Source organism: Eptatretus burgeri, chromosome 4 (assembly GCF_056783735.1).
Source record: "Eptatretus burgeri isolate ZD-2024b chromosome 4, Ebu_testis_v1, whole genome shotgun sequence".
Lineage (NCBI taxonomy): Eukaryota > Metazoa > Chordata > Myxini > Myxiniformes > Myxinidae > Eptatretus > Eptatretus burgeri.
Window position 1 is genome coordinate 101,178,265 of NC_140964.1, and position 14,023 is coordinate 101,192,287.

A 14,023-nucleotide genomic window follows, 5' to 3' on the forward strand; every position below is an offset into this window, starting at 1 on the left:
ATGCATGGGTTGTTCCTTTGAAAAACAAAAGAGGTAATACTCTTATGTTAGCCTTCCAACAGATATTTAATAAAGGCAAGAAAAAACCTAAAAAATTGTGGAGTGATGATGGCACAGAGTTCTACAACAAAACATTTCTGAATTTTCTTAAAGATAATAGTATTACATCATACAGCACCTTTAATGAAGGAAAAGCGGTTGTTATTGAGCGTTTTAATCACACTTTAAAAGAGAGATCGTATAAAATATTCACTCAACTCAGTTCTCAACAATGGTTATCTTTAATTCAGAACATTGTAGATAATTACAACAATATGATCCATTCCTCAACAAAATCCAAGCCATAAGAAACATATACAAAATTAGAATATGAAAGGGAGATTAATCTGAGAAATCCAAAGTTTAAGATTGGTGATGTTGTATGAATACATTGGTGGAAATCGCACTTTCAAAAAGGTTCTTCTAAGCGATGGACAAATGAACTTTTTAAAATCGTTGATGTAATGTAATGAATACAGTTCCTTTGACTTATAAATTATATGATTTAAAAGGAGAAGAGATTTAAGTTCATTTTATTCACAAGAATTACAAAAGACAAAGATGATAAACAAAATATTCACTCCACCCTCACAATTCACATCCATACACTACATCCATACACCATATCCACACCCATACACCACATCTACATCCATACACTATATCCACATCCATACACCACATACACACTCCCTCATACAATGATTAGTTTATTAGTTCCTCACACACAAGTATATTTAATTTAAAAATTAACTCCGCCCCTTTCTTTGTCTCCACCCACACAAGCCACAACCACACCCATGCAAGCCACACCCACACAAGCCACAACCACACAAGTCACACCCATATACCCCATCATCCCCTCCCCTTGTGTGCCCCCACATTTACCCACCCCTTCCCCAATCCTACCCTCCACCCTTCCCCACACACACATGGGGAGGTGCAGAGGGTGGGATGGGGGAGAGGGTGGGTCGTTGGTGAGGGCACACCTCCACTTTCTTTTTCCCTTTATTCTCTTATTGTAACTTAAAATTAAATAATTATAAACCAAACAGATATAATTAATACTTAAAACATACAATATATTCCACATTAAAATATCTACAACAGATTTTATTACATAATGTTTGTTTGAGTGAGAGAGTAAGGGGTCTTGAATCATATGAGTGCTTCTTTCCTGTTGAAAAAAAAAAAAAACACACACACACACACACACACACACACACACACACTAATATTATGTGACACCTGTAAATACCGAAGGAGGTGTTGGAGTACAGTGGTACCTCTACTTACGAATGTCTCTACATACGAATGTTTCAGGTTACGAAGCGCCTGAACGGGAAAATATTGCCTCTAATTACGAAGGCGTTTCAGGATACGAAGTCAAAAATACAGTACAGTACGCGCTGCTTTTCGCTGCTCCCAGAGTTTCCCGAACGTAAACAAACTTGTAGCTGCTCTGCCATTGGCTATCGCCTAAAATCTGCCTGGCAACCCTTTGCGTATGCGTGTATCCCAGCATGCTCTTCGTGTCCCCGTCCCGCTCTGTAAATATAGTTATACTGTATACAGTCTATGGTCCCGCTACGAAGTGCTCGAACAGTGTTACAGTACAGTACGCGTGTGGATTACAGTAACTTTTATTCACAATGGACCCCAAGAAAGCAATGAAGAAAAGTGGACAAGGAGAAAAGAAGAAGAAGAGAGATTTTCTGGCCATACAAACAAAGCAAGAGATAATAGAAAGGTATGAAAAGGGGATGCGTTTGATTGATCTCGCAAAAGAATATGGCCGTAATATATCTACGATCGGCACGATAATAAAACAAAAGGAAGCCCTAAAAGCTACGGCTCCTTCCAAAGGCCTCTCTGTCATTTCCAAGAGGAGGTCGGCAGTGAACGATGAGATGGAGAGGTTGTTACTCGTGTGGATAAAGGAGAAAGAGATCGCTGGTGACACAGTGACAGAGGCCATAATTTGCGCAAAGGCAACCGCCATCTTCACTGACCTCGTGAAGGAGGATACAGGCGAGGGAAATTCGGCGCAAGGACTACACCAGGAGTTTAAGGCATCGTGTGGGTGGTTCGAGAAGTTTAAAAGGAGGACTGGACTTCACTCTGTTCTTCGCCATGGCGAAATTATTTCGCTGGGAAAGGGCATGGGTCTTGAGGTGGATGATGAGGACATCAACGAGCTGATTCAGGAGCACAACGAGGAGCTTTCGACGAAGGAGCTGCAGGAATTGGAGGTGATGCAACACACCGCGGTGCAGGAGGAGTTCAAAGAGGACGAGGAGGAGGAGGAGGAGGCAGCCATTATTCCATCAGCCCAAATCAAAGACATTTTAGGAAAATTCCATGAAGTCTCGGAATTTGTTGAAAAGAATCACCCGGAAAAAGTGGTCACAAGTCGGGCTATCACGCACTATGACGATGTCTGCCTCGCGCATTTCCGACGGATTGTTAAAGGCCGGCAAAAGCAGACGTCATTGGATCAATTCTTCACGAAACGCGAGGCAAAAAACACTGCTGATAAGGACCAGTAAACAAAGAGGCCAAAAAGTAACGAGAATAGCAGTTAAAAGGTAAATAAATATTTTTATTATTTCCTTTATTCTTTGTTTTTTACATTATGTGCCTCTCGTTTTATGTTTATTGTGCGGTAATCTAATTTTAACATGTATTTGTTTCATGTTCTGATGCATTTTTATGATTTATTAAAAAAAAATGTCCGAATTTTGCGGGGCTTGGAACGGATTAGCGCATTTACATTCAAAAGGCGTCTCCACTTACGAAGGTTTCAGGTTACGAAACTACTCCCAGAACGAATTAAATTCATAAGTAGAGGTACTACTGTATATCATATTGTCAATAAATAAATAAATCCTAACTCTTATATATTAGCTTCAGTCAGAGAGATGAACAATTAATTACCTGGGGTCATCTCTGATGACTGTATGGAACAAGAGGCAACAAATCTGCACTTTCTTCGTGATTGACACTGTAAAACCAGCAAACACAGAGTTCGAGAGAATAAACAGTGTGTTGAAGAAAACAGGCAGTCTCATGTGACATCATCATACAGTATTTTATGATGTGTAATACCTTTCATGTAAATCTTCAAAGAACGTTGAAACATTGGGTACATTCTGAAATGTCCATCTTGGAGGGAGGTTTATTAATACATATATTTATGTCGTGAAATTCTTGACAAACGAACATTTTTCTGTTTTCCTTTGTTTGTCTGTTTTCCTTTGTTAATTATCTTTTTCTCACCATTATGATAGCAATATACTACTTCCTGCAGTGCAATATTGTCCAAATAATGCTTCAGAGGGTGTAGCAACACAGTCTGTTCCAACACAGCTTTTATACAGACAAAGGGTTTGTAACTAATCAACAAAAGTTGGGACACCTGTAGGAATTGTTTGCATCAACTTTCAAGGCTTCATTTACTTCCATTGCTGCAGAACAGCTGCATTTGCTAACCCATTACTTGTTCCCTGAAAAGGTCCCTTTTTTAACAACTCTGAAATTGACATTATTTTTCAATTTTTGGTAACTTAAACTTTTTTTTTAACCCCTGGCAGTTCACCGCTTCGCTTTGTACCATTTCAGGTTATTCACTGGACTTGAACTGCTTAAATTTCAGTAAAAGCTGGAAAAATGGGGGTGTTCTAAAACTCTTGACCAGGAGTGTATACTCCACCATCAGAATGAGCGACAAATTTGATTGGTCGAGACGAAGTACAACTTTGCCCAAGTACTGCGAAAACTGAAGGTTTTTGGAAGTGAAAATAAGGCAATTTGTGTTCTAGTGTTCAAATATATAATTCAAATGAAATAAAATAAGAATTTTAAAAGCTGTTGGAAAAAAAAACACAACATTGAATCGGAAGTTTCCTGCCGTTTATGCACCCCCTTTTACCAACACCTTATTTAGCACATTAAAGTAGTTATTCGTGCCTGTTGTTTGTGTTCATTAGGACGTCCCTAAAAACAGTAAGTTTCCTGTTTGGAATGATTTTCAATTTTATTGGAATACCAGACAAACTGAAGCAGTTGCTTTACCATAAAGGCAGGTACACACAAGGGACAAGACACCCTATAATTTGCGAAAATCAGGGCCAAAGCACTGCTAACTTGCAGATTTGTGTTCCAATTTATGTTCTAGTGTTAAAAATATATAATTCAATTGAAATGAAGTTGATCCTCGATAGACAGAGTAGTTCAAGTTCGTCACTTTAAGTAGTTCCAGACAGACAGACGGACAGAACCAATTACTTACCCCACTCTGCGCTATGCGTGCGAAGCAATAATGTTCAGTGACATCAATATAACATTTAACATAAGAGGTGGCAGACTATCTTTCAACTGTCTTTCCTGGATTTGATTCACAGCCTGACAATAAACTTCCATCCTGTTACTTCACTTGCAGGGGGTTGCATAAATGAGTATGCCATTTGTGACGTTGGACACCAGTCTGGTAGCATTCCCTGAGATGCTAAATACACTACATGGCTAAAAGTATGCAGACACCCCTTCTAATTAGTGGATTCCGCTATTTCAGCCACACCCATTGCTGAAAGAGGTGTATAAAATCAAGCACACAGCCAGACAATCTCCATCGACAAACATTGGCAGGAGAATGGGCCATATTGAAGCGATCAGTGACTTTCAACGTGGCACTGTCATCAGATGCAACCTTTCCAACAAGTCAGTTCATCAAATTTCTGCACTGCTAGAGCTTCCCCAAACTGTAAGCGCTGTTATTGTGAAGTGGAAACGTCTAGGAGCAAAAACAGCTCAGCCGCGAAGTGGTAGGCCACACAAGCTCACAAAACGGGACCACCGAGAGCTGAAACGCGTAGCACGGAAAAATCGTCTGTTGTCAGTTGCAACACTCACGACTGAGTTCCAAACTCACTCTTGAAGCAACGTCAGCACAAGCACTGTTTGTCGAGAGCTTCATGAAATGGGTTTCCATGGCCGAGCAGCCACACACAAGCGGAGGCTGGAGTGGTGTAAAGCTCACCGCCATTGGACTCTGGAGAAGTGGAAACGCGTTCTCTGGAGTGATGAATCACGCTTCACCATCTGGCAGTCTGACAGACAAATCTGGGTTTGGCGGATGCCAGGAGAACGCTACCTGCCCAAATGCATAGTGCCAACTGTAAAGTTTGGTGGAGGAGGAGTAATGGTCTGGGGCTGTTTTTCATGGTGCAGGTCAGGTCACTGAGTTCCAGTGAAGGGAAATCTTAATGAAACAGCATACAATGACATTCTAGATGATTCTGTGCTTCCAACTTTGTGGCAACAGTTTGGGGAAGGCCCTTTCCTGTTTCAGCATGACAATGCCCCCGTGCACAAACCGAGGTCCATACAGAAATGGTTCGTCGAGATCGGTGTGGAAGAACTTGACTGGCCTGCAAAAAGCTCTGACCACAACCCCATCGAACACCTTTGGGATGAATTGGAACGCCAACTGTGAGCCTGGCCAAATCGCCCAACATCAGTGCCCGGCCTCACCAATGCTCTTGTGGCTGAATGGAAGCAATTCACCGCAGAAATGTTCCAACATCTTGTGGAAAGCCTTCCCAGAAGAGTGGAGGCTGTTGTAGCGGCAAAAGGAGGACCAACTCCATATTAATGTCCATGATTTTGAAATGAGATGTTGGGCGAGCAGGTGTCCACATACTTTTGGCCATGTAGTGTATCTCACGGTACCTTTAAAGAGGAGCAGGCCATCGTGTGATGGTGCCTTTGGCAAATTCCAAATTCCAGTCCTGACCGGCAAGGGTACAGCCGCGCTTCAGTACTCATACAACCAATGTGCCAAATTTATCACCAAATTGTGCTCCAACATGCTTTAGCTAAAAGAAGACTTCTGTGTTTGACAACGACCATACGGCTCACCTGGTGTGTTGTGAAATGACATATTGTTGTGGGGCCGGGTATCGGTGGCGAGCACGACCGCTCGAGGGAGCAGTAGAGTCGGCTCCACCGAAACACACTGGAATTTAGGTTGTAACCCTCGGATAAGTCTGAAAGGCACGGGTCCCTTACAGGACCATGAATCGCCAATAATTCGATCGCGTGGGGTAGGGTTAATTGCCAAGCTTCAACATACCTAATTACTCACGCGGCAAAGCTACTGGGAAATTCACACCCTCGACAGACCTCGCGCGGGAAATTCACACCCTTGAGCCGTTACCGTGCTCGAACTGTGTGTAACCTGAGCGGATGGTCACCAAGGCCTGTCGGTCCAAATGCACAATTTACTGCCTGGCTATTTCTCAACACGCACTGTGCTAAGCCAATAAAAGAAATGACAGGGAACGAGCTGGGACATTCAACAATAGGGAAATTTATTTACAATAACGGGGGCACGAGGGGAGCACGTCAGGGCAGAGTTATCCGAATATAAAAGAAATGGAAATTTATACACAAGCACTTATACAGGTGCTACTTAAAGGACTGGCCCGCACCAGACACACACCCCCAAAAAGAAATGGACCCCGTCGGGTCTTTATTGATACCCCCAGCTCGGAGGGAAGGTGAGCTGGAGGTAAGAAGCCAGCTTGGACCTTCCCGCCTCATGCGGCCCTTGACGATCTGGCTCGGCGGGACTTGAACCCGCAACACGATGCCGCTGCAAGCACCGAGTACAGAGGGTAGCGTCGGGCTCCAGCACGCTCCTCCGGAAAGCGACGAGACAGCGAGCGCCAGCAGACAAGACAGGCAAGCGATTCTCGGCGGGACAGACTCACAGGCAGGCGATCCTCCACTGGACAGGCTCATGGGAAAAAGACCTCTTCGTGCACACCCGTGCTTCACTTAACCCCCCCCCCCCCCACCGCACGGGGTAGGGGGGGAGAACCCGCCCCGACGCAACTTGCCTCCGGATTGGCCGGTTCGTCTCAGGTGATCCGCTCGCCGTTCGTGATTCGTCCAGGGGGCGTGGCGAGCACCCTTGCGGCCCGTCCCCCGAGAGGCATTCCTCCTTCTTCAGGCGACGTGCCTCCGCATTGGCTGGAACGCGGTGTACGTCGCTCGCGCTCTGCCCATTGGCTGACGGCAACACATCTTGCTCGACCCTGGAGCGGAGCCAATGCCTCGGTTGCCAATGGAACTCCGCCCACAGGCCCTCGGCACGTATGCGAGTCAGAAAGGCCGATGGTGAAAGGAAGCCAGGGAGGATGCCGTTGTTGTTGGTGTTGTTGTTGGGGAATATAAGAAACTAACTACAAAATAACTCAAAGCACACATACACTCAGTTCCCATTAGACATAGGGGAGGGATTCTAACTATACACATACTTATCCAAATAACTGATCTACGGGGACCTGAATGTTGAGTGCTCATGGTTTCCAAATTCGTAACAATATGACGTATGTTTAAAAGGTTATACAAACGTACTCACTATAGTCCAATACACAAATAAGAGGCATAAATATGGATTAAAATTATATATTTTATAACTCATTACATATGCACTTTTTTCTGAGAAATAAAAAAGCTGATGTATCTTCCATGAATGTTCTGTTGGTAGAACTTTTTGAACAGACCTCTTTCTGAGGAATGGAACAGACCTCTTTCCGTTTCGTTTTTTCCTGGGGAATGTAAGAAGTTATCTATCATGTTGTGCTCTCTCGTTGGTTGCAATGAAAATTCATGGCAATATAGTTGTTAACCAGACTCAGTGGCATCTTGGTGAGAACATCTGCTATGAGTCTGGGAGGTCGGTTGTTCAAACCTTAGCTGAGTCATACCAAGGACTCTAAAAATGGTACATACTGCTTCCCTGCTTGATGCTCAGCATTTAAAAGGATAGAGCATGGCCACACAACGCTAGGAAGGCAATGGCAAACCACCCAATATCACCCTTGCCAAAAATTACTTCGGCAACATCCATGCTTCATCATCACACCATTTGAAAGCCTTTTTCCATGAACAGGGGTCAGCTTTTTGCAGGCTCCAATCGTGGTACCCTTTCTTGTAGCAATGTTTTTCGGGCCGGATGCCCTTCCTGACGCCAAACCTTTAGTCGCCTTCAACCCTGCAGGGATAATTACCAGTATACTGGTGCTCATTTCGCCGACCTTCGGAAGGATGACAGGCTGAATCTACCTCCCTGATGCTAACTCAGAGGCCAGCGGAGCTCGAACTCAGGACCCCGAAGATCCCAAGCAACCACCTCCACCACTAATCCACACCAGGCTCATGGCAACACCCATGCTTGAAGTACTGTAAAGAGTATGGTCCTTCAACATCAGCATAGTTTGTTATACAGGGTAGGTGTGGGCCACAAAAAGGTAAATAAAGCAGACAATCATAACTCCACACAAATGACAGATATGAAATAATTTTTTGTACAGTCCTCGAGTTTCAATATTTAAACCAAGTGATCAATATGATCTCCCATCTGTTCTATCCATTTACTTATACGCAACAGTACGCTTAACTTTCTGAAGGGTGTCTTACATAACTCCCAATATAATCTGAATAGCTGCATCTTTCAAATAATTGTGGTTGGCTTCAAGTGAAACACTCTCCCTTTGATTAGTCCGAAAATAATAATCCAACGATGACAAGTCAGGGGATCTGGGGTGCCACAGGAATTCAGTTCTGTGACTGATTCGGCGATTAGAAAATGTTTCCTTCAGCCAAGTGAGACATTCTTTAGAGGTGTGAGATGTGTCTCCAGTTTGTTGAAACCAGAGATTTACATTATTTATCTCCCTGTTCTACAGGTAAGTTTTCAGCATCTGAGGATAACGATCTGATATAACAATTACTGCTGTTTCGGTATCGGGTCTTCAAAAAAATAGGGACCCAAGATTCGTGACGATCTCACTCCACACCAGATGGTGATTTTCGGAGAGTGAAGTGATGCTTCCTCATGTTATTGTGGCTTTTCCAATCCGCAAGTTTGCAATTCTGTTTATTCATCATCCCATTAATGTACATGTGGCACTCATCGGAGAAAATGACACAATCGATACCGAGGTCTTAATTTTTCAGTGCTTCAGAAAAGCATTTACAAAATTCATACCGTCTTCTACGACCATTTTCACGAAGAGTATGAAAAAGCCGAATCTTGTAAGGGAGAAGTCCAATGTCTTCCTTCAGTATTGATTGCACTGATGTGTATGTAACCAATTCCTATTTCAGCTGAGAGTTGTTTTGTTGATTTGTGTGGACTTCTCTTCAAGCATTGCCATACAGCTTCAATAGACTTGAACACCCCATATTTGCATTTTGTAATGGGCAAGTATCTTTCATCTTTCGCAAAAATACCTTTATTGTTTTGTAAGCAGGTACACGAGATGCTGAGAATCTTCTCTGAAATGCTCTCTGCACACTATTTGGTGACGTCGATCCAATGTACATGTCATAAATAAAGATGCGCTGCTCGATGTTAAATTCCCCCATTATTTTGAATACCTGTAAAAATAAAAATAAATAGTGTCACAGACAATCAAATAAAATTTGAAATTTGTTCACAACCGTATTACTAAGAAAATCTTGACATGATCAAATGTCCTTTTCTTTTGGTCCACCCTGTATATCCAAAATATGCTAGAAATTTTGTATAAAAGAAATACCGAATACAGCATAACATCAATACTACTAAAAAAAATAGCCAAATGAAAGGTCATTATTTGTAAATAAAGTAAGGATCTCATATGAAGTCGTTGCATACTACAACCATAAATAATTTAGTACAGTTATTAAAAGGATTCGGGCTGGCAGAATATGGGACAATTATGATCGTTTAACGGATTATTTTGTGGTGTTAGACGACTTTACTGCATTCACACAATGCACAAAGAATGCTATTTAACTCTGCCGCCGACGGTGGATGGACGTTATGTTTTCAAATCTGTCTGTTTGGCTGTGAGCAGAATATCGCAAAAACGTTGTGGATGGATTCGGCCGAAACTTGGTGGACAGGTTGTGTGTATGAGGACGAAATTATTAGATTTTGGTGAAGATCTGGAAAAAGTTGTGGACGAGTTATGCCAAAACTGGGATGCAGATCCAGCCTGTCAGTGGGATACAAAATGTAAACTATTCAGCCTAGTAGAGGTGTGTGGTCTACCGAGTGCCATTGTAGTTATGAGTGGAATTATCTCTGCTGTTCGGAATACGATTGTACTTAAATATATCAAAATAAGTAAACTGTTGTTTAGTTTATTTTCAATTAAATGAAGAACAATGTTTGGCAAACCCGAGTGAATAAATGAAGTGCACATCGCATATGTGTCTCATAATAGGACAAACCATAAAAAATTCAATAAAATGTAGAAAATACGTATAAATTTGATTATAAAATATGGAGTTCGATGCTAACCTCTTGTAAAATATCTCCAACTGTTTCTATGTTGGCAAATATTCGTTGATGTTCTGTATTGTTTATCGCGTAAGACAACGTGAGAGACAAACAGTAATGTTAATTACGCAGTCGGTTTTCCCAGGTAAATAAAGGTCCGTGTGGCATAAACGTTTGCGCACACATTCCCCCAACAGTTTGGTTGCATCAAACAATTAAAATGTGACAACTGAAATCCTAGACCGATTAACCAAAAATAATATTTATAAAATTAGTGATCCAAACCATTATTTATTATTTATTTACCTTAAAACAAAAGTTGTTGCAGGTCCTCGGACCAAGCGAACTAGGGAAAACTTTCGCTCGAAGAAGTCAACTCCGAGGTCGTGCTTGAAGAGCTCTGAGTGAAGCCAATGTGGGCGGGGCCGCCTGTAGGTGGGGTAATGAGTGATGGGCATGGTTAGGAAAGTTACACCATACAATGTTACTTATTCCCGCTTGATGGCAGTAGTTCTTCTTTGAAGCTTGCCCAAGGCACGGAATAGCAAGCTTGCTATGAGGCAGTGTGCACGCATCATTAGAATCGGATTCTATCAGCCATGGGAGAAAGTGTCGATGTAAAGGTGGAGGTAAACAGGTTTTCCTTGGGACGTGGCGTGAAAGCTTTGGTAAATGGATCTTCATTAGGTCCAGATATGAAGGAGATAGTTCGTGGGTCTTCGTTCACTTCCAGTGTGAAAGCGGCTGTGAGCGGATCTTCATTCAGCATTGCTCGTCTCCTACCTGAAGCGGTGAGTGCAGATGCCTCCTTTAAGAATGATCTTCATAATGAGCAGACAGCAATCACAGGTGAAGATGCTAGTTCAAGTGACCCTTTAACGAAGTCCATGGAGAAGCTTTCACAGGATGAGGATGAGGAAGAGAAGAACCTAGAGAAGCCTCCATTCAGTTACAATGCACTCATCATGATGGCTATAAGGCAGAGCCCCGAGAGACGACTCACCCTAAGCGGTATCTATGAGCACATCATGCGGAGATTTCCATACTATCGGCAGAACTGCCAGGGCTGGCAGAACTCCATCCGTCACAATCTGAGCCTCAATAAATGTTTTGTAAAGGTTCCACGCCATTACGATGACCCTGGCAAGGGGAACTATTGGATGCTTGACCCTTCCAGCGATGACGTGTTTATCGGTGGTCGTTCAGGGAAGTTGCGACGACGTCTCACCTCCAGCGGCCGTAGCAAAGTTCTGCACCCGCCGTGCCGAAGGCACCATTATTCTTTTGAAACAGGCACTCCGACCTCCCTGAGGATTGCCCCACATTTTGGCGCTTTTGCCATGCCCTTCCTCGACCTTTGTGGACCCTTCCCATGGGGTGGCACATCATTGCTGCAGCCTTTGGCCTCGATCATTACCTACGGTTATCGGCCTGCTTTGACCCCACAGCGTTGCCCTCTAATTCCAAGGGAATCGATCAGAATCGGGAACATCCAACCTACATTCGGACCAGCCCAACACTCGTTTGCTCCCGAGAGTTCAACCAGACCTGAGCTCACCCCTCCTTCCTTATGCATACCTGTTCGCACCTCCAATTCTGTCCCCTTTCCCCTGACTCCCAGTGAGCCAATGTACTACACTCCTTCTGGTCACGGTGTCTCCATTCCGAGAGACAATCCTCATGGGGATTTCCGTCGACTGCAGGTTTCTCATGGTGGCCTGACCTTTGGTCCTTCAGGTGTGCCATGATTCATTGATCATTGATAAATCCTGGCATATAACCTTTTCACAAAACTTCCTTAGGACCTGATACCATGCTGTGTTTCTTCATCGGACATGAGGATGTCATTTATTGCGTTTCACAATGAGATTTGTACTATAATATGACGATAATATCTCACTGTAAAATTATGTACTACAGTATCTCATGATATTATTGTGTACTATAGTCAGAATATCTTGCCCGATTATTGCTACCTACGGTCAGAATATATTGCTGTATTATTATGCTATACAATGGGAATATCTCGCTGTATTATTGTGTACCATATATGGGACTATAATATCTCACTGTATAATTGTGTGCTACAATTGTAAATCTCACTGTATAATTGTGCACTACAATCAGAATAAATTGCTGCATTATTTTGCAGTGAAATTAAAATATCTCACTGTATATTATTGTGTATACCACAATTAGAATATCTCGTGATATTATTGTTTATTACAAGTGGAATATGTTACTGCATTTTTGTGTCCTTGTACAGTCGGAATATCTCCCTGTTATGTTGTGCATTACAGTCAGAATATCTTGTTGAATTGTTGTGCACGACAGTCGAATTATCTAGCTGTTGTATTTTGTATTGCTATCGGATATCTCGCCATTATATCATGCTGTGCAGTCAAAATATCTCGCTATATAATTTTAGTACAATTCGAATATCTTGTATTATTATGTACTCAAGTCAAATTATTTGTTGAAGTATTGTGGTGCACAGTCGGAATATCTCACTGTCGTATTGTGTGTACGATCAGATGGAATTTATTGCTGTAGTATATTATGTTGTACAGTCAGAACATATAATTTATCATTGTGTATTATAGTCATAATATCTCTATATTATTGTGTATTACAACTGGACTCTCATTGTATGATTGCACAATATAATCCAAATGCCTCACTGTATTATTGTGTCCTGTAATTAGAATATTTAACTGTAGATGATTGTGTACTATATAATCGCAATATCTTGCCTTATCTTTGTTTACTAGCATGGGAATATATCACCATATTACTGTGTACTCCAGCCCAAATTGCGAGTTAAAATTCCATATGAAGAGTTCTGATATATAACTTATTAAAAGGCTACAGGAATTGAAACAAGTTTCAGTAATTTTTCTTCGTTAAATCGCAATGCCTCGGTGTATACATTTTGACTACATTGAGAGTTTCCCTGAATTTACAGGATGTCAATCAGAATGCTTCGCTGTATTTATAACAATCAGAATGCTTCGCCGTATTTATAACAATCAGAATGCTTCGCTGTATTTATAACAATCAGAATGCTTTGCTGTATTTATAACAATCAGAATGCTTCGCTGTATTTATAACTATCAGAATGCTTCGCTGTATTTATAACAATCAGAATGCTTTGCTGTATTTATAACAATCAGAATGCTTCGCTGTATTTATAACAATCAGAATGCTTCGCTGTGTTTATAACAATCAGAATGCTTCGCTGTGTTTATAACAATCAGAATGCTTCACTGTGTTTATAACAATCAGAATGCTTCGCTGTGTTTATAACAATCAGAATACTTCGCTGTATTCGTATATAATATATATATATATATATATATATATATATATATATATATGTATGTATATAATTATATATGTATATATATATATATATATATATATATATATATATATATATCAGAAGATCTCACTGTAAATGTCACAATCAGAATATCTCACTGTAAATCTCCCTTGAGGAGAAGAATTTTTTTTTTTTTACAAAAAAATACAAAATACAAAAATAAATAAATAAATGCAAAAAAACTACAAAAACTTAAAATAAATAGATAAATAAAAATAAAATAAATTTTGCATTTTGTTTGGATCTTGTGTTGATAAATCAGT

The 14,023-nt window shown here is 41.4% G+C and overlaps 1 protein-coding gene across 1 annotated transcript; it reads left to right on the top strand.

Moving 5' to 3' along the window:
- The first annotated feature begins 10,688 nt into the window (after window positions 1-10,688).
- LOC147028768 (forkhead box protein D2-like) lies at window positions 10,689-13,477 on the top strand. The gene has a single exon (XM_085879481.1). It carries the CDS (start codon window positions 10,978-10,980, stop codon window positions 12,124-12,126), a length of 1,149 nt encoding a protein of 382 aa, XP_085735607.1. The 5' UTR covers window positions 10,689-10,977; the 3' UTR covers window positions 12,127-13,477.
- The last annotated feature ends 546 nt before the right edge of the window (window positions 13,478-14,023 follow it).